Source organism: Sceloporus occidentalis, unplaced genomic scaffold (assembly GCF_023333645.1).
Source record: "Sceloporus occidentalis isolate IW3139 unplaced genomic scaffold, rSceOcc1.0.p SCAF_1, whole genome shotgun sequence".
In the NCBI taxonomy this organism is placed as follows: Eukaryota; Metazoa; Chordata; class Lepidosauria; order Squamata; family Phrynosomatidae; genus Sceloporus; species Sceloporus occidentalis.
Genome location: NW_028316981.1, coordinates 226,094,665 through 226,121,296, shown reverse-complemented (window position 1 = coordinate 226,121,296; position 26,632 = coordinate 226,094,665). Strand labels below are relative to the sequence as shown.

Sequence of the window (26,632 nt, the reverse complement as noted above, 5' to 3'; positions counted from 1 at the left end):
TGCTTCTTATAATGTATTTGTGCGGTTTTCTTAAAAGCCTCCAATGGTGGGTGTAGGGACCTTTGGGCTGCCTTTTGAGACAGCAGAGCCACCCCAAATAATGTTTGTAAAAACCCTGCAATCTTGAAAGCAATGGTGTCCTCATCTTCCCCCTTCTCTGCGCCAGGAGGGCGGAGGAGGAGGAGGAGGCAGGCAGGGAAGAAGGAGGGATGGAGAGAAGGAGGGATGGAGGGAGGCGTTGCTTGGGAGGATCCGCCTTCTTTCCCGGCCTTTGACGTCAGGGCTGTCCGCACCGGAGCATCCCAGCGTCCGATCCCGGCTCAGGCAGCAGCAGAAGGCTCGGCGGGCTCGCCTTGCCTTGCCTTGCCTTGCCTTTGGGGGAGCATCCCCAGCTGCCTCCATCCTCTGCTGCATCCTCCTCTGCATCCTGCACGATGTCGGTGGCGGGGCTGAAGAAGCAGTTCCACAAGGCTACCCAGGTAGGCAGGCCAGCGAGGGAGGGAGGCACAGGGGCTGGGAAGCCAAGGGGAGCCCCTGCCCAGACCCAAGCCCCCAGCCCCCCAGGCACTAGGGCCAGGCAAGAGGCTCAGCCCTGCTCCCAAGGCCCCTGGTCCTCTCCAAAGGGAGCACCTTCCGGGGGGGGGGGGAGGGAAAGGAGGACGGGCCCAAAGCAAAGCCCCCCCCGGAGGGCCCTCCCCTCCCGCCTAACTCAAGAGGACCAAAGGGAGGACACCCCCCCCCATCCCCCCATGCAGGGCACCTGCAGCACAGGATCCAGCCACACTGGATCTAACCTGTCAGCTACTGTCTGTCTATCTATCTATCTATCTATCTATCTATCTATCTATCATCTATCTATAGTAAAATATAGTATTGTATATATAATAAAATAGCTGGAAATACTAGATATATATTTTCAGCTACTATTTTACTATATATATATATATATATATATATATACACACACTATGTGTGTATGTGTGTGTGTGCATATATATATATATATATAGTGTGTGTGTGCATATATATATATATATAATAGTAAAATATATATTTATATATATAGTATTGTTTATATAATAAAATAGCTGGAAATACTAGATGTATATTTTCAGCTACTATTTTACTATATATATATATATATATATACACACACACACTATGTGTGTATGTGTGTGTGTGCATATATATATAGTGTGTGTGCATATATATATATATATATATATAAAATAGTAAAATATATATTTATATATATAGTATTGTATATATAATAAAATAGCTGGAAATACTAGATATATATTTTCAGCTACTATTTTACTATACACACACACACACAGAGTAAAATATAGTGTGTATATATATATATATATATATATAGTAAAATAGCTGGAGACACTAGATATATACAGCTACTATTTTACTATATATGTAATAGTAAAATATGTATGACATATATGTATATGTATATAATATAAAGATAATGTATAGTGTTGTAATATTATCATTTATAATTATAAATTATAATTATATAAATTAGATTATGATGATATATTTAGATAAATCATAAATAATAATATAATACATATAATATATACTATAATTTAAATATCACACACACATATATATAGTGTAATAAAATATAATGTAATATATATATACATATAGATATATTGCACACACACATATATATGCATATAGTAAAATGTAGAGTGTGTGTGTGTGTGGAGAGAGGAAAAGAGTAGCTGAAAAAAACTATACCTGTATATTTGTGTATGTGTATATATATATATATAGAGAGAGAGAGGGGTGGGTGGGATGCATGCTGCCTTAGTGCTACTGAGGACTGAGGGGAGGGTGTTTCCTTTGTGGGGCTCCTCTTGGGCCAAAGGTTGGCATAGAGGGCAGGCCCTGGGGTCCCTGTGCCCTTCTCTGCCCAGAGCTGGGGGTCTCTCTCTGGTCCCTTCTTGGCTCCCTTTCTGCAGAGGCCTTCCTTGCTCAGGGAGCCTCCAGGGGGCGCTGTGGGGAGTTCTTTTTCTTGGGGGGGGCTTCACTGGCTCTGGTCTGACAGAGAGGGAGGCTGGAGGTGTGAGGGGGTCTGTATGGAGGGGGGTCTTTTGCCACAGGGAGGGGGTCCCTATAAGCCCCCAGTTGGGGGTTGGAAGGGAAAGGGGTCCCCCCCACACCGCCCCCTCCCTCCCTCCCTGGGAAAGTGCCGCAGGGTCAAGAGAGAGAGAGAGAGAGAGAGAGAGAGAGAGAGAGACTGCAGTGCTCTGGCAGCAAAGGGGAGCAAGGAGAAGGACACACACACACACTGAGCCCAGCAATCACCCTATTTAAAATAATGACATCTATCACACACACAGCCCAATCATCTGTGTTTTTATTAAAATGATATCTATAACACAGAGATACACACACTGAGCCTAATGACCTCCATGTTTTAGCAAAACAATATCTATCACACACACACACACACACACAGCCCAATGATCTGTGTTTTCTTAAAAAGTATATCTATAATATACAGACACAAACACAGACACACTGAGCCTAATGGTCTCCATGTGTTGGCGAAATAATATCTAGAATGCACACTCTCCTTCTCTGAGCACAGCAATCTCCTTCTTTTAACAAAGTAATACCTACAGTGTAATATAACAATAACTCTCTCCTCTCTCTCTCTCCCTCTGAGCCCCATGATCTCCCCTTTGCCCAGAGAGGAGTGGTGGAAGTGGATCTTCCATACCAAGGCTGGGGCTAGATCAATTCCTGGAGGGATGGGGGGGATCCAGAGGAGGAAGCAAGCCCATCATCCCTCAGACAGGCAGAGGGCCCAACCTGCCAGGGCAGGGGTGGTATGGTGGATGGGACTCTTTCCAGACTGCTGCCTAACTCTTTGCTGCTTGTCCAGCTGGGCTTCAGATTATGTAAGAGTCCTCCTCCTCCCAGGAGGACCATATGTTCTCTGCACAAAGGAGGACATTTTGGAAAAATGGAGGACATGACCCACCTAACTCTCCAACACATTCCCAGAAATGGAAATTCAGGCTTCTTGAATTTTTCTTGCTCAAAATGGAGGACATTCAAGAACCGTGACCCAGGAAAAGCTCAAAACAGTCACCGAAATGTCAATTCGTGCTTCTCAGTCCTGCTCAAAATGGAGGACCTTTTGGAATTCCCTTGGAGAGAAGGTGGGAATGTAGGAATGTAGTCCTGGAAAAGGAGGATGGCTGGTCAGCCTTCCTCCCCCAGTAGTGACCTTGCCCTGGTGAGGCTGCCATCTCCCAAACTGCTCCCTCCCTGCCTTGTCCCTGAGGATGAAATCCCTCCCAACTTCAAGACCAAGGTCCTCTTTCCTCCCTCTTTACACATCCCAGTTTCTCCTTCTCTGATTCCTCCCTCCCTCAGCAGCTCTCTTCTCTGCTAGCAGATGGATTCAACTTTCTTTCCAGGCTATGCTGACATTCTCCTTCCAAAGCACCGTGTGGAGTTGCCTTGGACTGGAGTTGCTTCATGTTGCTCTGCCAATGCTCCATCTTACAGAATCCTGGGATTTCTAGTTTGAGGAGACATCAGCACTCTTTGCCCGAGAAGGCAAAAGAGCTTTAGAAATCCCAGGGTTTCATAGAATGGAGCTACATCACTTAAAGTGGTGCCAAACTGTATGCTTTCTGCAGTGTAGGAAACACTCAGTTAAAGAAGGTTGGTTGGTTGGTTGGTTGGGTTTTTTTATCATAGTTTTGCATGATGGATAGTCAACCTGGTTTCATAAACATGCATTTATAGGGGGCAAAGATTTAATATAGGGAGAGGACAGAACCCTCTATAGAGAGCCAACATGGCATAGTGGTTTGAGCGTTGAACTATGGAGTTCGATTCCCAGCTTGGCCATGAAATCCACTGGGTGACCTTGGGCAAGTCACACATTCTCAGCCTCAAAAGAAGCCTCCTCTGAACACATCTTGCTGAGAAAACCTCATGATAGGTTCTCTTTGGATTTGCTATTAAGTTGGACACATCTTGAAGGCACAAAACAGCAAGAAGAACCTTCTGTTTATTGCTTTTGCTTGAAAGGGATGTTAGTTGAAAATGTAATCTTGAGTATCCACCAGACTGTAGTGTGCATGATAAACCCGGTAGCCACACTGTTTGAAAAAGTCTAATATGTAGAGTAATTTTGTATTTAGTCTACTCAGAAGTAAATCCCAGTAGTTCAATAGGACTTCCTCCCTGTTAAGTGTGTATAGGCCTGAAGCAACCATGGCACTATTAGATTGTGCTCTTATGCTGCAAACCAAGGATTATAATTTGATCATCCTTATGTAGATGTAAACCTGAGAAGCCTGATATTGTATCTGTGTAGATGTGAGGAAAGGGAGGGGGGGGGGGAAATGATTCTTAAGATGTATGACATCACAGAGAAGCATTTCTCTTTATTTTGCACGCTACAAAGGCTACATATTATGTAATTCTTCTTGGGAAGTGCCTTCGCAATTGCATCAAGCCATTAAAATATCACCCAGCAAATCTGCATTCAGGATGCAGGGCAGCACAATCTGTTTCCAAACCTTGCACCACTGCATCATCTTATATGGTTGGGATGTAGACCTTCTGGGCCGACTGAGCAGTTCTGCAGATGCGTAGTGCCTTCAAATGTTCGTCCTTCATCTTCTCTTATTTGATCTCCAAAAAAATATTACATTAACTACAAGCTCTTAGATATACTTAAGTGGCTAAGTTTTGACAAATACTTCCCTATGGAAGTGGGATGTATAGCAACAATTTTCCAGTAGCATTGAGATCAACCTGGTATGGTCCATCAGAGCCATGACAAACATGTATAGCTGCCTTACTTTTCAAACTGCATCTTTTCCTGTCATTCTTCACCATATCAAAAGCCCTTGAAGCTTGAATCTGTTCAGGAGAAAGGAAGCCATGTTTCTGCCATTCAGTTGCTGGCCAAGAACAAAAATGATTAGATTAACTCTCATGCAAACAAATGAAAAATTCCACTGAGTACCTTAATACTCCAGATCCCATGGGATTTAACTTCTGATCCCATGAGAAGTTGAATGTTTTGTGCAGCATAAAAATGCTTCATGTCTGCAGGGACGTCTATGGGCTCAGAATCGAGGGTATTCCTTAATACCTAAACACCCAAAGCCAAAAAAGCAGAACATTTGTGTTGTGTAGCTGTCATCTCTTCTTATTTGAAGTGCAGCCAGTACAAATACAACAGATTTGTTAGAACAAACCACAAACATGCCTATACAAGCTGCTTTGAATCCCATTTTGGTAGAAAGGCAGGCCATAAATCCCATAAATAAATAAATAAATAAATAAATAAATAAATAAATAAAAACACTGGAGGATCCTAAATTCAGGGACATTGTTTACAGCTCATCAGGTGACAATGTTGTAGAATGCCCATCTTGTGGGTCTGGTTTCTTGTGAAATATGCAACAAAACATGACTACAGTTGTATCCACACTGCAGAAATAATCCAGGTTGACACCACTTTAACTACCATGGCTCAATGCTATGGAATGAAGGGAATTGTAATTTGTTGTGACATCAGAGCACTCTGACAGAGAAAGCTAAATGTCTCACAAAATTATAGTTACCAGGATTCCCTAGCATTGAGCCATGGCAGCTAAGGTGGTATAAAACTGGATTGTTTCTGCAATGTGGATGCAGCCTTCGTGTGACTAAATTATCTGGTCTGCTTGTTTGAGAATTAAGAGGAGAAAATGTTCCTGTAGTTACCATGCAGATGTTTGAAAGCCTGTAGTATTTTCAGGGGTTGGGGAAATCCTTCACAAGGCAGCCTTTTGACTTTATTTATTTATATATTTGTATCCTGCAGGTTTCACTAGGCAGGTTTATGAGTTTATTTCTCCAGATTGGGACCCAAGGCAGCTCACACCATGAATTAAAACCCAATACTAAAAATGTTTTTTAAATTAAACTACCAAATTAAAACAACATCACTTTTGGATATACTGGGGCTTCCTTATCTGTAGGCTTGCTGTCTGCGGATTTAAGCATACATGTCCCATTGTCCCCAATGGCAGCACATGAACGCCACTGCACTAGTAGGTGCACACATGTCACACCACCATTAAAAACAATGGGATTTGAGGTCCTGCCTTTTTTGGTATCGGGGGGAGGGTCTATAACAGATCCCCTGTGGTTACCAAAGTCCAACCATAGATCCACACTGCACAATTATAGCAATTTGAGACCACTTTAACTGCCATGGCTCCTTTGTATGGAATCCTGGGGTTTGTACTTTGGTGAGCTGTCCTCCTCTGAACCACTTCACTCCATGGACCCATGAAAATTACATAGGTATCAAACTGCTATACTTATCCATAAATAAATGAATACATAAATAATGCTTAAATAAATAAATAGGTCTCTCCCTGTCGGTGGAAAGAGAACAGCAAGGGGAATGCCCAGGTCTCCCATGGGGAGAGTTCCACAGTCTGGGAGCAGCTACCAAGAATGCTCTCCCCCATAACCTCACCAAATGTACCTGTGATGGTGGTAGGGCCAAGAGAAAGCCCCCCTCCCCCCAAAGATCTCAAAGTTTGGGCAAGCTCATTTTGAAGCAGGGACTATTAGTGTGATATTCCTATGACAACAGGTGACATGTCCCTCCACTTCTTGTTTGACCAGTGACAAAAATCCCATGACAATGAAGTCCAAGCTGAATTTATACTCAGAGTGTGTGGAATGGGAGGACTGAATCTCTAAAACTTTCAAATGAATGCAAATATCTGATGACTCTATCATTAAACACCGGTTTTCCTGCAATGAAAAGTGATTTTGCATTCTGAAATCCTAGAATATAACTTATTAGTGAAGTCACATTTTATGCATCTGACTTTTAAACCAATTCCAACTTCCCTCCTTCTCTTGTGCAGCCATGAGTATAACTTCAGAGGTTTTTGCTCTTGTTTCAGTTTTTAAACAATGTGTTAATCACTTCTATCTTTTAAAAAAAAGACTGGATAAACAAGCTAAACCCATTGCATTTCAGAAAACTGAAAAGTCTGTGCCAAAAATAAAACAACTCTCCTGAAATAAAATATGGCATCCCAGAGATTTGCATTTAAACTAGCTTGTCCTTCAGGAAATGCGTACGGTCAGAGTTGAGGAAATAAGATCCACAACCTCTTGCCCTCTCCTCACCTCTTTAACCTATTTTGCTGCCCAATTAGCATAATCTAACAAGACGCCCACACACGGCTCCCATTTATCTTTCCTTATCATTTATAAAGAGGAGCTGTGCCCATTTTCTCATTCTTTGTGAATTTTTGGACTAAATCTCTTGCCTGGTTTTTGACCTGGCTGTCAAGTTCTTTCCTTGGCCTTCTATGTCAGTCTTTAAGTTCCCTACCACATTATATTTTAAAGTTAAGCATCATATTTTTTCAAATGCAAAGTATCCATGCATCAAATCGGTGTTTGAAAACACAAATTGGGGGCCCATTGAGAAACCAAAGGAGCCAGGAGATCAAATTATTAGAGGCAACTCCTTCCCACTCCCAAGCAGCTATAGTATAATGCTGGGTCTAGCTTACACCTGCCCTAACCCCAGAGGTCTTGTGCTAGACCTCAATTGCCTAAGAGCTTTGGATGTTGGAACTGGATGAACAGAAAACTATGTTTATGGCTCCAGATCTGAGCATAGTGATATTTTTACTTCAGCATGAGGGAATGGTGGAAGGGTCAAGAGCTGGTGGCTATACAATGCCTGCTGTTAATATATTATGTACATTGTTATTGAGTGCCTTCAAGTTGTTCCAGCATATGACAAGTCTAAAGTGACCCTCTTTTCAGGGCTTTCTGGGGCTGAGAGTGTGTGATTCAGCCAAGGTCATCCAGTGGGTTTCCATGGCTGAGTGGGGAATCAAACCCTGATCTCTAGGGCTGCAGCTCACTACACCATGCTGGATCTCCCAACAAGAGTAGACCTATTCAATCAAATGTTGAATTATGAGTCAACACTTAGGTAAATCCTATTAATTGAACTGTCTAATCTAGTCAGTACTACCAACAGGATTTAGGCCCATCTATATTAACTTTTAGAGCAGAATTAGGCAATTGTGGCTCCCCAAATATTGTCTGACTGCAGCTCTCATCAACCCAAGCCAGCATCACTGATAGGGAGAAAAGCAATCAAATAACATCGGGAGCAGTACTTGGCATGATCTTATCTCCAATACGTTTGTTTTAAAAATAATAATTAGACCATGTTCTCTTTCCATATCATAATGTTAGTGCAATGTTGTTAGGTTTTTTCATATAATGATTAGTATTTAATTGTTTCTCCTAAATATTGTTTTTCAAGGGAGGCCACTTTGTGAATTTTGCAGCTGTTGCTCTATTTAAATAAATAAATAATATATTATTAATGAAATGATGTGCCCTAAGCTGCAGTGAATGCATTATTATCTTTTGAAAGTACCGTTCATACTTGTGTGTAAGTTGACTTCATGCATTAGTTGAGGGCAGGTTTTGAAGCCCATATTAAGGATTTTGATATGACGCATGGATAGGTCAAGGGTAAAACTTAGGGACATGTAAAACGGATATAAAAGACAAAGTAAAGGAAAACTATGTCAAAGGGCTCATAAAAGGCATTACCATTTGTGTTCATCCTAAAGGCTTGATGGATGAGGAGGGGACTATGGTAAGTAGTGGTTGTGCTATATGTCAAGAAGGTGACCCAAGCACAGCCAGGGTTAAGAAAATGTGTACATGTCAAAAGGGATGTAAAGAAAAAGGTTAAGGTACAGTATTAACTCTGTGAGCTAACATGATGTAGTGGTTTCAGTGTTGGACTATGATTCTGGAGACCAGGGTTCAAATCCCAGCTTGGCTGCGTAAACCCACTCAGTGACTTTGGGCAAGTCACACTCTCTCAGCCTGTTTGCGATGGCACCCCCCCCCCCCCAAAGAAACTTGCCAAGAAAAGCTGTGATAGGGTCACAGTACTTCAGAAGCAACTTGAAGGCACACAACAACAAATTAACTCTTATATATAAAAGAGTGGCAAAAGGTGAGAGTTTAGTTTGTCCTGGGAGGACCTAAAAGGAACACCAAGCCCCTCCAGTCTCTTGGCACTCCTTTCAGATGATGTGCCAAAGAGTAGCCACTGTGGCTATTCTCTCACCCAGCCATTGAAAAAGGCCAGAAGTGGCACTGCAGTGGAGAGAATAGAGGGGTTGGTGCTTCTTTTAGGTTCTCTTGGAACAGACTAAGCTTTCACCTTTCATCACTCTACTCAGAGAAGGGGATGGTTCCTTTTTAGACAAGAGATAAGGTACAGTACTTACACTGACCCATGGATAAGTTGACCCAGTTTTTTGGGTTGATTTTTTGACTAAAATTTCTATAGATGGGTATGTACAGTCATGCTAACCTGTAAGCCTTTAAAGACTAAAATTCTGAGCTCAGATTTGAAGCTTCTCTACCCTGTTTCAGAGGCTCAGCCATCTTCTTATATAGAACTATGGGGGAAGGGCAATTCATTTTAGAATCAAAAGACATAGTAGCACCTTGGAGAATAACTGGGAAGGGAAAAAAAATCTAGCATGAGTTTTTATGGACTCAGGCCACTTCATGAGTTGTATTTATCTATGGATTAATTGCATTTCCATGGAAATCCACTGGATGACTTTGGGCAAGTCACACACTCTCAGACCATCAAAGTCATGATAGGGTCACCATAATTTGGAAATGACTTTAAGGCCCACAAGAATAACAACAAATAATAATCATATTTATGTATCGCTTTCCTGCCAACCAGGGCTCTTAAAGCAAAGCATAATTATATACTTTGCAAATCAGTCTTTAAATTGTACCAAGAGCCTTATCCTGAGCCATATCATCAACTCTGACTGGGAGCAGCTTGCCAGGATTTCAGACTGCATTCCTTCCTAAACCTATTTGGAGACCTGATTTTCCCAGTGGTTCCCCATCAAACTACTGGCCCTGCTGACCTTCTGAAATCAGACAAGGCTGGGTGTGTTCAGGACAGTGAATAACAGAGGGCAAACCCAGGTCACCTGCCATGCTTTGTGTGAAATGGCCGCAAAGATACTTCACATTGAAAACTGATTCTTATGCAATAGGTGCCCTTTTCTTAGCAATATGCTATGTAATTTTTTATTTTGGCTGTGTAGCATTTTTAGGTGCACTTATTATGAGAAATAGATGTGATCCTTTCTAGGTATTGTTAAGGAAGTTACTCAAATTGTATTCAGGTATTTTCAGCAAGAAGTGAATTAAAACATACTGCAGATCAAACTTTTTGTTTCTCTTGTTAGTCCCTAAAGGGGTTGTGCACATCAAGTGACAATATTTTCAGTGACTTCAGCCCAGGGTGTATATTTGTGATTATGTAAATTGGGCATAGCATGCATTACAAAATTTGAAAAATGTGTTAGTGATCCTATGTCAGTTTCTTGCACCTCCCTCCCCTACTTTCTGCCTAGTAAAGAAGAAAGTCAAAGGCTCGGGCTGCAGGTCAATCATATTGAAGAATGGATTTGAGAGAGGCTTCAAATGCTTCCTCTGGGAACAGTGTTAAAGGCATTTCTAATGAGTAAAATGTAAGGGTCATAAACCAATTTGGCAAAGTGGTGGAAGTTCCAGCTGGAAAGAGAAAAGGGTATTTGAGCTTTACAGGGCTGCCAAATGCCAAAATAAATGGAACACTGCAGAGGTTACTGTTTTACTGTTGTAAGAGACAGAGCTGTGTTTTTTTTCTTCAAATGGATCAGTCCTGCAGTGAAAATCATGGAACTAGAAGGGATGCCAAAGACACAGTTGCATGTCTTGTGTGAGCTTTTACACGTAATCCTGGTAGACTAATCCCCGTAAACCAGGTCATAGTGTTTTGCAGAGACAGTAGCAATGAGCTCAGTCCAACATGCAAGGGAATCTACAAACTGCACTGTTCCAGATGTTTCAAGCATGTGCACTGGGAAAGGGAAAACAATTTACAGTGCTGCCAGCCAGCCTGACCTACTGAAAAAATTCTCACTGCTGAACCTTTAAGAGGGAATGACTGCAGTTTGTAGCTGGCCTTTTTTCTTTCCATGTGGTTATCCTGATTTATTCTTCAGACTCCTAATTTGCCTCCACACAGACTTTGCAGTTTCATAGCCTTGTAAAAATTAAAACCTATGGGCTTTTTTTGGTTGGAAAAAATGCTTTTATATGCCCAGCTGTTGTTTATGCATCCGTACAGAGTTAACTGATATTCTCCATTTGTCCATTTGTACTTGTCTCTTTAGGCTTTTTTTAAAAGCAATAAAGATTTCTGTTTCATTTTATTGTTTCAAAGTCAGCTATGTGACTAACAGCTAGCTAAGAGGAGAAGCATTGGTTCCACGTTTTGGAACTAGCATTTCCAGGACTTTTCCAATCTGGAAAGTTATAGTACTATAAAATCAATTTAAGGTCTCTTAAATTCAAGCCTATCCTGGAATATAGTTCACTACTGCTGCCAATAGCCAGCAGTGGTCCTCTGCTTCCACTCCCCAAGCAAACACATGCATGTGAAAGAGGACAATGTGGAAAACTTACGAAAGATAAATTGAACATCTTGTTTATTAGTATGCAAAGGGATTTTGTAGCACATTTGAGGTGAGTCACTGTGGTGCAGTGGTTTGAGCATTGGACTATGACTGGAGATCAGGATTTGAATCCCTACTTGGTCATGTAAACCTGCTGGGTGACCTTGGGCAAGTCACGCTCTCTCAGCCTCAGAAGCATGGTTTCTCCCCTCTGAAGAAACTTGCCAAGAAAATCCTGTTTTGAGCAGAATACATTTGCAGGGAAGGGGTACTTATAAGCAATGTGACAACACATTACAACAGCACCTTTGAGACTAAGAGTTGGAAGCATAAGCTTTTATAGATCTAAGTCTGCTTCATCAGATGCATGTATCTGATGCATCTGATGAAGGTGACTTTGGTCTAGGAAAGCTTATGCTACCTACAACTCTCTCTCAGTTTGCATCTGCAGTGAAGAATTAATGCAATTTGGCACTATTTTAACTGCCATGGTTCAATGCTATTGAATTCTGGGATTCATAGTTTTGTGAGATATTTAGCTTTCTCTCTCAGAACACTCTGGTGCCACAACAAACTACAAATCCCAGAATTCCATAACATGGAGACATGCCAGTTAAAGTGGTGTCAAACTGCATTATATCTGCCATGCATGTGCAGGTTCTCTCAAAGGTGCCACAAGATCCCTTTGCATACTGATCCACTTACATGGTAGTTTTTGAATTCTGCCATCTTGTATATACTGTTTTATCCCTTTTATTCAGACCCATGATCAGTTAATCTTCTGTGCTGCTCAGAACAGGATACACTTTGCTAGGTATTGGACCATAACCAACCATATACACCTATATTGGGGATGGGAATCATATGGCTTTCAAAATATTTTATTATTATTTAATTGGGGCAGAGTTTGGAAAGTTGCTTTATGGGGAAAGTTCAGAAAACATATGGTTTTTCCAAATGAGCTTAGAAAAAATTGAGTAATTTAGCAGGTTTAAGTAATTCAAAACTCAAAGACACTTTATGTACTGTTATTGTTATTTTTACTCCTGCTCTTGTAATGTACTGTCCGCTTCTAAATCATCTTCTCCTTGAACATACACACCTTCTCAGAGGAGCACTTCTGTGACACTTGCAATTGCCAGGTTCTCTGAGTCATTCTTCCTCAGCCTCCAACTCTTTGGACTACAAATATCATCAGCTTCAGTCAGCATGGCCAATGATCAAATAGGAATTGTAGTCCAAAACACGTGGAAGGTACCAAGTTGGGAAATGCTTACAGTTACCTTCTTTTCTGCTTTCATCATTTAATTGTCTTAGGCAATTACAACTTTCTGCAAGTCTGCTATTTATTATCACAAGCACTTTGTCACTTAACCTTTTACGGTGCTCTCAATCATGAATAAAGTGTGAGTGAGAAACAAATACATCTCCATTTGATGTGATACAGCTGATGTCTTGGAAGGCTCACCAATACTCTGTGAAACAGTTCATTTCTGACTCTCTTATAAAATACATTCTGTTGTAGTTTGATGGGGACAAATAGGAAAATGTGCAGGTGCCAGAATTTTGCAGGAGTGCTTATGCAATAAGGGCAACATTCAAGAGTGTGGGTGGATAATCTCAATGTTAGAGTTCTCACTAACCGCCAGTCCTAGTAACTCAACTAATAAGCTCCTTGTTTGTGGGCCCCCTGCAGCTGTGAGATTTACTGTGATATTTAACATAAGGGGAAATAATTGGTTCACATCAAAGGGTTGCCGTCTCAACATTCACACAGAGCTGAGTTTTCATGCTGTTATTGGCCCATTGCAAAGCAGTAAGGCACAACAGTTGGATGGAAGTAGTTGTGATGGACTACCAATTTTAATTAATGATCTACTATTTTTGGCATCATCATTGATTATCCTGGGCAAGGAGGTTTTCCTTCATCCAGTGAATCAACTGTGCTTTTGATCCAGGGTTGCCATCTGACCTCGATTCCAAAACATATTGATTCTGGTATAATTAAGACTCCCTGAAGAGTTTCAGGAACTTTTGTTGATTTCCAGATGACTAGTAATAGATATTCAGTAGAGAAACAACTGCCAGTCGGTCAGTATCTTACTGTAAAACCATATCTTTTACCAAATGGCTGGTACTTTTGCTGGCAGGCAAAGACCATTTTAGTCAGCAAAGCTTTGAGGAACATATTGGTTGCTGAGGAAGGGTCTTCTTCCTCATCTTCTTTTTACCAAGTGGGTTCTTCCTCCCCCCTTATTGATGTATGCTAAATTGTTTTAAATTATATATATATATAATCTACTTGTGCTTTAATATTTGAATTCCTTCATCTTTAATTGCATTGTTTGTTCTTGCTGGCTGACTTGAGTCTCATTTTGAAGAGAAAGGTGGGATATGAATCTCAACACACAAATACATATTGGGCCATCCAAATTAGAGAAACCATACAGTTTGACACCACTTTAACTGCCATGGCTCTATCTTACAGAATCCTGGGATTCATAGTTTTGTAAGACACCAGCACTCTTTGTAAGAGAAGGCTGAAGACCTTGTAAAATTACAAATCCTAGGATTCCCTGGGATGGCACCACAGCATTTAAAATGATGTCAAACTGCATTATTTCTACAGTATAGATGCAATGGTTGAGATGTAAACGCCGACTTTGTCATTTGGTCCCTACCATAAACAAAGGTTCTTGACTCCAGTTGGAGAGGCAAAACAAAATTATCTAATCTATTGCTGCTAGGCTAAAGATGGGAAATTAGGCTAAAGACGGGGAACACCTGTCAGCTTAAGCCAGGATCCCTCCAGATACTTTTGGACCACAGATTTCACCAGTCCTCGCCATACTAGGCAATAGGGGAGGGCAGATGGAAACCGCAGTCTCAACAACTTGGGGGAGGGGGCATGTTCGCCATCTCTATCCTGGTAACTATACTCTGAAGGCACTTGATGTAGCAGCCTTGATGATCCTAAGCAGGCCTGGGTATAGACAGTGTCTGGGTGATGAAAACCTACACAGAGCTCCATGATGGAAAAGAGAGCTGGAAACAAATATGTGGAATAGAAAAACATTTACAACTGCCACTGCTTCACCTTTGCATCTCATATGAATTAGCCAATATCTTGACTTGTTGATTAGGATCAGCCTTTGCAGTCTAGTAACTCTCCTCTCTCCTAGATTTAGTCCCTCCTACCCCAGACAAGTCTGATAATTCTGATACTTTCCTGTTTCAATTTTGGACTATGTTGGGGTCTGACACTGTCTTGGATGTCATAGTGGATGTCCCATGCTGGAATGCGGAAAAAGTCTCTATGAAATTTGCTGTACCTTTCACCAGCTTTCAATACTATAACTATAGTATCCCTCTGATCTATCAAGCTGGAACGGGTTAGGGATCATCGAATGTTGGTTTGTTTGGTTCTTCTTCATAGATAATTCCTCTCCAAAGCAACTTTGAGGATTTTGATTAATCTGTTGGCTAACTATTTTTATAATTAAAAACCATTTATTGAAATTCAGAGGAGATACACATTGCTTGTCTTTCATTAATTGGTTTTTGGGATAGCATGAATAAAAAAAAATAAACATATTCCAGAGCTGACAGTTTAGAAGTTAAAAAAGCAGATTGTGTTTTTATGGGTTTGAAATGTGTAAAAGCTTTGGGGAGAGGAACACCCCCTGCTCATTCCTAAAGTCACCCTTAGATACTTGATGGTTCTTGTAAGTTCTTTTCAGTTTGCAGTTTGCATATAATCATGTTATCTTCCTACTTACAGTAATTGAACAGAACAGGGGTGTCATGCCTGCAAGGTATGCTGAGAGAGAACACTGTACTTCCATACCACAGCGATTGGCTGTTTCATTTGTTGGGTCTGTAATGCAAGCATTTTTCTGCATATAGCATATTTTCTATCTCAACTCTTGTGTGTATACTTCAAAGGCAAAAAAAAAAAAAAAAAAAAAAAAGCCAGTTTGACACCACTTCAACTTCCATGGCTCAATGCTATGGAATTCTGGGATTTGTAGTTTTGTGAGATGTTTAGCTTTCCCGGTCAGAGTGCTCTGGTGCCTGCCAAACTACAATACTTCGACCTCATTTTGAACAGAACCAGTCAGCTGAGATACATACATGTATGAATCAGGCCTAAGACAATGTAGTGCATTGCAAAAAACATAATCCCAGTGACATCTTATGTGAATTCAGAATACAGTATCATGATGCATCCTGTTTATGAAAGCTATGACTGTCATGGGATGATGCAAATTCATTGCTTACATGATCAGATTTATGCCCAGATGAACCAAGATACAAACCATCTGAACTAACTCTAAACTGTCATGAGCTATAGTTAAATTAAAAGGTTAAAGGGCGGGAATGCATGGTTTAAATGTTGGTTTATTTAAGTGAAAATTGGGTCAGACGAGCAAGCAGTTTGAATTAACACATCACAATCACAGTTTTCATTTAACATGCTTGAAAAGCAGATGAGAGCATTTTTGTCTTTTAATAAATGGCCCATCCCTGCCTACGTATCCATGTTCTGAGAAGTGATTGGAGAAGATGGCATCAAATTTAGTGCAGCAGTGAGACAAATTGAATTCGGGGCTCTAGAGATCCAACTGTTGGGTGCATGTGTTAAAAGAGTTGCCTTTCAGAGTGTGAAGCAACACTTCAAAGCAAGTTATCTGTTTTGTGCTCATGCTTTTTAAAAATCCTAGCCATAGCCATCTTATGCTATAGCTTTCTAACCCTGCCATTATGTTTTATAGTTGAAAAGGCTGATTTGCAGGGAATCCTGGCTAAAAGAAGCATGATAAAGTCTGACCTTGTTTTTTTCTTTTCAAACCTAATAAGATTTTCAGTAGCAGTTAATGATTTCCATATCAGAGGAGCAGTGAAAAAGTGTAGCACCTTGGATAGCTCCTTTAAAAACAAAGCTAATTCACTCTTCCACTAAAATGTGAACCACATGCTATCACTGAAGACCTTCCTGATTTGAGCTTTTAATAGTAAATGATTGGTCTCCAGGAATGGACTGTTCCTGTTTGCTGCTATTAGAACTTGTTTTTATGTTGCATTGTCCTGTTGTTGTAGTTTTTGTTATTATTTTTTTTTAAGAAAAAGGATCTTGTCAGTCTTATTGTATTCAGTGTATAACCTTATATTCTTCCAGGTTTATCAAGGAAAGAATGAAACATAAAAGAATGAAACATATTGCTCAAACCAATGCATCATATGCACAACTCATAACAATTCTTAAGAAACATCTTTTCTTAAATGCAATACCCTTTAGAGCCCCCTTTTCCCGACATAAAAGGTAGGACATAAATACATAAAATAAACAAGCTGTGTCCCAGTCTTTTAACTGAAACTACCAGGGACTGAAGATGGACTCTCCCTTCTACACTTTAGCTCTGAGCTGTGGTGTTTTGTGGTAACATTTTTGGCACTTTCTATGAGCAGAACTTTCTACATTCATGTCTAGTTTCAAAACTGGATGCCACATTTCTGTATAAATGGAGAAGTATTGTAGTCTTGGAGTTGCCTGACAGCTGATGGTGCCTGTTAGCTCACAGTCTTGCAAGCAAGCACCATTCTCATAAATGATCTGGACTGCACCAAGGCTAATAAAAACAAATAATACAGGCTATTATTTAGACCAGGGCAAGGAATTTATTTCAACCCAAGGTTGGATTCCAGTTTGAGAATGGTCTTTGTGAATAAATTCTAGGGAGTTACAATTCTGTCACACAGGGTAAGCCAAAGCAAAATCCAGATATAAAATCCCAGTGAGGCCATTTTCTCATGAAGCACACCAGTGATAATATAGTTCTGTGCATGTCTGCTCAAGGGATAAGACCTAGAGTAGTGCATTCCTAGATGGTAACTGAGAGCTCAACTCCTTGGATTGCAAAGCACACCTCATTTCTAGGCTCACTCCTTCCTGGGCATTATATATCCCTCTCTTATCACTCTTACATCACTAATGCAAATAAGAATCTTGCAGGCCATAAGGAGGACATACACTACCACCCCAGACACAGTGATGGGCCAGGGTTTTGTATCCCTGATAGAGGCTACAGAAAGGACTTTGGTGGAAGAGGACTGCTCCAGTCCTCTGCAGCCATTCTCAAAGACTAGCAAGAGTCATGGACTGCATGCATATAGCTGCATGCTATTCTGTTCAGGTACCTTTATTTACAATCCTACCTATATCAGATTAATCCAGTGATTTCACTGCAGCACAGCACCAAGTAATTTTGTTGGGGAACCATCCCTTTGGTGCCTAGAGGGTATTTATAGATGTCTCAGCAGCTTGCTTCCTCTGAAGCGGAAGTCACATAAGGGAATTGATGTTCCACAATTCAGCATGAGGCTGTTGCTGTTCTTTGACAGATGTGTAATTATTCCTTATTCACATTTGCCTTTTCTATTATAATGTTATCTTCACAACTGGAAGTCATTATCCTCACTTGTAACTCCCTAGAATTTATTCAGTGCCTAAATATTATGGCTCTCAGGGGCTTTCCCTCCCTGATAAGTGTACCGTTGGTTTGTTTGTTCTTTACTTTTCCATACGGGGCAACTTCCCTTCTGTCCTTTGTGGCTGGAGACACATTTTGAATTCTGGAATCCAATTAAGATCTCCCAACAGGGAAGCACCCCCCCCCCCCTTTACATCTCCTCCTTCCCTTTGTTGCAAACCCTACATAGCAGAATTGCTGCTATGCTTCCTATTGCTCAGAGTATGATTATTTATTAAGCATTTCCAGCCAGAAAGATGCATACATTATCCTCAGACAAAGAAGACAGTGTACTCTTATGGTGTATGGTTTGCAGTGATAGTGAGCCTTTAAAAACCCAGGTTATCTGGATGGCATTTGTCCCTCATAGCAAACATTTGATGCTACAATAATATTGTTTTTTTGTGGGGGTTTTGGGCTATGTAGCCATGTTCTAGAAGAGTTTATTTCATCTCTGAAGATGCCAGCCACAGATGCTGGCGAAATGTCAAGAATAAACTCTTCTAGAACATGGCCACATAGCTCAAAAAACCCATAAAAAACTATGGATGCCGGCCATGAAAGCTTTCAACTTCACATTACAAGAATATTATTATAAAATTACCAAGGTTAAAATTTCAAAAGGTGATTATTTTTGGCTACTGTAGTATAATTTTATATTAGTGAAGACACAACATAATCTTTTGTTTTGGTGGTTTCTTCAGAATGGTATGGATAGGTTTGCTGTCATCAACATCACTGGAAATGGGTATACTAGATATATGATTTACCCTATGCCTTAGGCTTGGAGATGACCCTCTAGTCTGTCTCTCTGGGATTCCCCCCAGATAACCACGCCTCCTTCCCATGATACCATAATCCTTTGATGATTATCACTGCAAATGCTTGAAATGCCTCTCCTTAAACTTTATTGTTTGTAACAGCATTAGGCTAAAATACACAGATGTGTTGGGTCCCATCCTTCTGCCTTTGGCCCCACCCATTACTGGTTGAAAGAGATTCCCCACCCTAATGGGTTACTAGATCCCTTGTGGTCATTTGGATACCTCCTTCCTTAAGAGGCTCTTCAGCCAACTGGCTAAATTAAGCACTTGGAGCTTACTCAAGCATCTGTGTTCTATATTTGATGTGATAGAAAGAATAGCAAAGCTGTGACAGCAAGGATGACCTCTGTGTGTAAATGAAACACCGTGGATCAAATCATACAGATTAGAAGTCATCTCCAGCAGCATATTTTGTAGCAAAGGTGGCTTATCCACTTAATTCCTAGACAGCAGATGCTAAGTAACCAGGAATGATGTAACAGAGGGACTATGTATAACTAGCATCCAGAATTAGTTTTTTCAAGAGCGAGGAAGAACAAAAGAACCAAATATTTGAATTGTTTGTTTTCAGTGAGGAAGGAATTATTTTAAAATGTTTAACTTGCCTTGGATATATGTATTACAAAATGGTTTAAGGTTAGTGCTAAGTAACCAGGAAGGGAATAACAGAGGGACTGTATATAACTAGTATTCAGAATTAGTTTTTTCAAGAGACAGGGAGAACAGAAGAACCAAATGTTTGAGTTGTTTGTTTCATTGGGGGAGGGACTGAATTATTTTTAAATGTTTAACTTGCCTTGGAAACATGTACTTACAAACTGGTTTAATGGTTTAACTATATCATTCTAGTGTAGTTTTTAATGATACATTTTAAAAACTATACTAGAACTACTGAAATGCAATAAAGTGAGAAAAGATAAAGCACTAGCCACAATCCAAATGCCAGTAATCCACACCAAGAGATACTTGATACAATTGTGACTTCAGGACATCCCTGGATCATACAGGAACATTCATCATGGGGGACCCAAGGTAGCACACATGATACTGGCTTCCAAAGACGTGGCCCTGACTACCAGGCTGGGTGAAATATGTTCTCTTCCTGCCTAAATAACAGAGTCAGTGGTAGGTAGGCTCATCCTGATGAAGAATTTCATAGCATTGGAAAATAATTATTTGTCTCCACTGCATGTATGCTTGCTACGAGGAGAAACACAGCAAGGCTCCATCTGTTCACCTGAAGACATCAGGCTCTTAAACTGTGCCATCTGTCCCTCAATGACATGAACCTGGGTTCCAAACTCAGTGAGTACTAGAGCTCTTCAGAGGCTTTCCAATTAATCAGTGAAACTGTTGCAAAGCCCTATTGGCCTGTGTTGGGGCTATTTTTGCAAATATCTGCTTGGATTTTGATATCTAGTGTCAAAACAACTGAAGAAGGAACATAAGCCCTTGAAACCTAGCATTTTGAAAATCCAAAGAAGCATGGGACTCAAATTGATTTAATATTCTGGTTTGCTTCAAGTCATTATAGCTTAATTGGAATGCCATGAAACTGGTAGCATAACCTCAGAGTAGCTTATTTTTGAAATGTTGGTAAAGCAGTTCTGTTTCTAATGCAGGAGGCAACAACAGCTGCTGTTATCAAGGGACTGATTTTTTTTGTTAAAGAAAAGCAACAACCCTGTTTTACAAATGCCTAATTTGGCACCAGCTCTTATAACAAGCAGGGTGTGCCTGTCAATCAGTCAGACTGTGTGTGAGAGAGACATAAATATGTTGTGGGGACAGAGAGACTGACACTGTGGCAAAATGTGCATTGTTTTAGCAGAGGCATTGTTTTCTGCAAAGCTCTTCCTCTTTGTGCAAAGGAGTCTGGCACCATGGTAATTGCACATTTCAGTATTTTCACACAGCACTAAACATGTGTATCTTAATGCACATTTCTGTTGTTGTTCTCCCATTTTTTGCAGTGTGTGTTCAATAAGAAAAGGGCTGCACCACTGCATTTTCACCATTCACCAGTCTTATCCAGTCAGTCATGAACGTGGGCTTATATGGGAATCATTGCTCTTCTTTCAAGCATGTGTGCAAGTCCTGTGCATGTTTAAATTTCAGATTGTAGTGTAGTCCTTTGGGCAAGGACCTGTCCTATTATAAACTGTGCAGTTCCAGACATACTTATAAAAGTAGTCAAACATCATCCTTAATCTCTCCCTATCAGATGCCAGCCAGCGTACCCTGGCCAGTTTTGGAAGTTGAATCTAAACCAGTGCATCTGTGTTTTCCAGCAATGAGGATATTATTTGTCAAGGTGGATCAGCACCATGGACAGCATCCTTCAAGGCTTGCTTTTCTTTCTATTAAATGTAGCATTGAAAATAGATTTGGGTCAGTTGTGCTGGCCATATCAAATTACAATAACATCCAAAATCCACAAAACAGCGATACATTTATTTGACCAAACAAAATGCACAGAAGACATGATGCAAGCTTTCAAAGCTCCACCGGCTTCTTCAACAGGCAAAGGTGTTAGAAATAATGCAGGAGGGGGAAATGGCAGGGTTAGTCACAGGCCTGCGTTTTGTCAAGGTGTTGTTGGTGTGTTGTGTTGAAATAGTGTGGAGGGATAGCTAAGCAGACAAAGCATTCCAAAAGCCAGGAGACAAAATTTGAATTCCATTAGTGATACAAAAAGGTATGTCATCTGAGATCTTGGATCTCCTGGTCTTTGGAATGCTTTGTTCCCAGAAGGAGGAGGGGCCTGCTACATGACAATGTAGTTTTGTGAGATATTTAGCCTTATCTGCCAGAGAGCTCTGGTGTCACAACAAACTACAAATCCCAAGATTCCATAGGATGGAGCCATGGCAGTCAAAGAAGTGTCAAACTGCATTAATTCTGCATTGTGGCAGCAGCCATGGAGTCAGTTTGCCCAGCTGATGCTCTTTGCTTGGAACCCTATCTCCATTTCTGAGGCAAGTACACACCTATGAATCTGATCCTTCACTTGAAAGTTTATTGGTAATACAATATATTGGTAGCTACCTGCTTAACCTCCTTTCTAGTATTTGGAAGGCAACTAAACTGTGCATATTTCATATGGTGGGAAAATACAGAATTATTAGTTTTGAAGAAGTTTGGAATCATTAGAAGATTTTTTTTAGATTATATCAAATATCATGCTAATCTGAAGACTAAATTCCTTGGCAATATTTTTATGCATTTGCTAATATGGCAGGAAGGCAAGGCCATTTTAAGAAATTGATATTAGCAGTAATAACAAGGGGTGTAGAATGTACATTCTAGATGCTAATAGGAAGATACATAGTTCTGGATTCCAGCCTTGAAAAAGAATCTGGGGGCTTTTGACTCTGGGTTGTGGAAAATTAATGATAATGTGCATTAGAAAAGGAATTCCAAGATGACACAAACAATGCAATGTAGATCTTTACTGTTGGAGTTCATTTTCCTACAGGTCGCTGTACTGCACTGTACTACAGATTTTGTTTCAACATACAGTGCATTTCTTTAAAATGTAGTAATTTACTATTGACATGTACATGCAAATCAGAAAATAGGTGTGATTGCACTATATTCAGGAAAGATTCAGTACTGGCATATTGCAGATAATTTAACACATTGAAATTTGTAAAATAGATTTGGTTTATGCAATTACTTCTTATTCATAGGAATACACCTCTCATGCACTCTCCAATAGATAATGCTGTTTCACTTACTTAATATTGTATATGTAATGTGAACAGAGTTGTTAGAAAACAACATTCCTGTTGTGCTTTGGAGGTCTTTCAGCAGAGGCTGGATGGCCATCTGTCGAGGATGCTTTGATTGAGAGTTCCTGCATGGCAGAATGGGGTTGGACTGGATGGCCCTTGCAGTCTCTTCCAACTCTATGATTCTATGATTCTGTGAATGTGAGCTGAGTTTATTGAATTGCTGGTTTAATGTACACATTGCATGTTTTTAAAAAACTGCAAAATACGTGTTTCTAGCTTTTGAAGGGATTGTAACTATATTTTAAACCAGACTTGTTTAAACTGTGACACTCCCTCATTTTCCGTATTCAGGGGAGATTGCAGTATCACTATGTTCCAATGAGGCCCCAAATGGGAGTTGGTATTCAGCTGAATATCACTGATGATGTAATGAAAAGAGCCAGCAAATTTTGTCTTTGTGTTGCCTTGCCCCCAACTTTTGCTGCTCACCTCCCTGTGTTGCAACTGATACTGCAGTATACATCTTAGCAACTATCTTTTTTCTTAACAAAAACAACAAAACATTTCTCTACATCTCTCTAAGCAAACATGAACCAATGAAGTTATTCTGGTTTTTAAAATAAAAGATGCAAGGAGCAGATTGTCTGGATGACTCATTGACAAAGCATTTATTATACACACCCAAGAAAATCATGATCAGAATATTGTGCTGGTGTTGCCTCTCTGCATTGCTCATGAATATGTATTATATTCTGTGTGGTGAACCTCAGGCTGCTGGTGTACATTTCTTTTGACTTCTGATCTACAGATTTGCTTTTAATTTGTTCCTACCAGTATGCTGTATCTGAGCCCAGCAAGTAATATGAAACTATAAAATATTCCCCTTGCCCATAAATTGTTTCCTCTAAAAATATGAATTTACTTTCTGCATGAATGTAAATAACAACATTAACTTCACCTGGCCCATGATAGCAAAGAGTCTCAGCTAAACCATTTCAGTTAAACTCAAATCCGTGCCAGAATCTGGTGGCTTTGATTTGCTCAGTTGGGTGCAGACATCAAATATTGTGCACTGTAGTAATGAAAAGCAGAGTTAAGAGTCACATGCCTATCCTTGAACAATGCACACCAGAAGTTCTTACATGTTTGTCACCCAGAAATAATGATTGGGAATATGCCATTGGTAGTAAAAAAAAAATCTTTATATAAGGGTGACACACATGTGTGTGCATTTATTCACACACAACATTTCCTACCTCATTTGAGGCCTTTTAGGTGAATCCATAACCACTGTCATGCCCAATGGAAGTGTATGAATTTTTAGAAGGATCTCTGTACTAGTCCTGCATGTGAAAAGATGCACATCTCTTTGCTAACCCCTCTCTAAACTAACAAAAGAGTGGTATTGTGCTCTTTATGAGCAGACTTGTTCCTGTTTTAACCCTTTGTCCACCTCCTTGTGCTATGAGAAAAGGGATATGAGTGGTAGTATCCTGTGTCTCAGGTTTTAATTTTGAATGTATCTATGAGTAAGCCTCTGAACTTTGCGAAAAAGAAACCATCTGCTCCTTCTGCATCCCTAAAAGCTGAAATGTCACCCATGTCCTAGCGTACACACCTCTGGAAATCCAGTGTTCTCTGTCCTTATTCCCTAGGCTTACATCCTGAGAGCACAAAGAGCCCATGTACTCTCTGTACTAGCTCTGTTTGTCATATCTTATAATATCAGGCAGGGCATTTGTACACAGCATTGTCTCTAGAAGCAAACTGGAACTATCGATTTCTTAAACCCATGATAGACAGCTCCTTACTCAGTTTGAATAATTGCTTTTTCTCCTTTCAGATGACAAGTCCCAACTGCAAACACACTCAAGCCTTTGCATTTGATAGTAATAGCAATCATGATTCCACAGGCTTACTTCTCTTTTGTCTACCTTTTCCTGTTCTTCTTCCCTTTCACCAGAATAGTTGATATGGTCCCTCTGCAGAGGAATTATTGGAGAACCCCCTCTCCAGTTTAGAATTTGTGGAGAATATCAGATGAGCATACATGATGACTCTAGGATGCATATTGCTACAGTTGGTTACAAGATTGAAGATGACATACCACAGCAGTCCTAGTTCATTAACAGAGCAGTTATCAAACAGCAATGAAAGCTGTTACCTCCTCCCATACCTTAGCCCTGCAGTGACAAGCTAGCAGTAGATAATGGTGAAATTCTCCATAGTGACATAGACTTGGGAAGTAGTCCAGATGTATCCTTGCATGAACCCTAATACACTCTGGAACCAGCAGAACATTTAGTTATTTAAGAGATGCTAAAACCTACATGCATAAACACAGCGTGCCTGATCCAAGCAGAATTACAGCACTCTTAAATCCCATTGATGGTTTTTTTTTTAATGTGTAAGTTCCATGTATGTCAGATGTTTAACTTTGGCTGCATCGTGCTTCATTTCATACTTGGTAACAAGAATCTGACTAGGCAAACTACCCAAATGAAGCTGTCGTGCAGGATTTCATATGTTATGCACTTATCAAGCATAGTTTCCGTTACACTTGATCTGTTATGCGTAAACCAAACTTAATTTTCCATATTCCTTTGTAAATACTATCACTGACATTATCATTGTCTAGAATCCTTTTGGGACTCAATGCTAGTGTAACCAGGGTTGATGCAAGCAGATCTATTTTTAAGAACCTTGCATAAAGAAGTATCTAGTATCTTCTTACTCAGGAGACTGGATCATCAGCACAACAGCTGCCACATGCCATCCAGGGGGCCATTGTGGATGATGATGATGATGATGATGATGATGATTTCGTACTTGCCTCTCATGGATCAAGGCGGGGAACAACAACAATTAACAAACAACAGTAGTTAAAAAGAAATTAGTTAAAACACACATCTGTTCAAAAAGATAAATAAGATGTATACATATTAAAACAATCCACATTTAAAATATGGATGCGACAAGAACATTCCTTTCAACTCTTGTTGGACTGGCTGACCCTCGTCATTCCTGATGTTCATGAGTACTTTGACAGAATTTTACATTTCACCAGCTTCATACAGGATCTTGCCCTTGTAGCCTCCCCCCCCCCCTCTTTTTGTTGTCAACATAAATACAATCACTTTATAATCCTTATTTTCCTCTGTAAATGCACTGGGGGACAGTTTATGGGATAGGAGAAATAGGATTATTTCGAGTTGAAGAAGACCATGAAATGAATAACTCTTTTGTCTATCTGTAGTCCAGTTGTATTCTCTTTTATAATAGTTGCATTGTACTGAGGGTATTTTGTTGTGCTGACATGCTCCAAGAACTTTGCATGTGTTTAGTGCTTTGAATTGCCCATGAGCAGTTTGTGGCACTGTGTGATCAAACAGAACCATTTATTTAATAAATATCCTGCTTTTCTCCCACATTTGCAAGTGCTGAAAACAAAAGTTAAAAACCTGATAATGAAAAAGTTAAACAATCATCACATTAAAACACTTTTAATATACAGTGGGACCTCACTATCTTGCAGGCTTGCCATCCGCAGATTTGAGCATCTGCAGACAGCAAACCCCATTGCCCCAAATGGCGGTGCATGCCCACAGCCATACTAGTGCTCTCACACATGTTGTACCACCATTAGAGAGAATGGGAGAGAATGTGGCCTCTAGATGTTGGGCTGAAGCTCCCAATATCCATCATTAGATGGGAAATCTAACATGGACTCATCCATGATAGGTAATCAGAGAGTAAATAGACTTGGAAAAGGATAGCATTTTTAAATAGATGAGCATGGTTTCTTTTAGCCTTAATTCAGCAGTTGCAAATATTTTCACAAACAATCAAATGCTGATGGGTGATGGGACATCTCTGTGGAATTTCTTTTCAAGTCTGTCTTCAGTGGAGCTTCTCTTTGGAAGGCTTCATCCAGTGGGAATACACTG

At 40.2% G+C, this 26,632-nt stretch overlaps 1 protein-coding gene across 1 annotated transcript in view; it reads left to right on the top strand.

Moving 5' to 3' along the window:
• Window positions 1-236: 236 nt before the first annotated feature.
• LOC149323573 (endophilin-A1) overlaps window positions 237-26,632 on the top strand; it is a 127,515-nt gene continuing 101,119 nt past the window's right edge. The window contains exon 1 of the mRNA XM_089489402.1: window positions 237-479. Within this exon, the coding sequence (XP_089345528.1) occupies window positions 435-479 (45 nt within the window). The 5' untranslated portion in view covers window positions 237-434. The remainder of the gene's footprint in view (window positions 480-26,632) is intronic.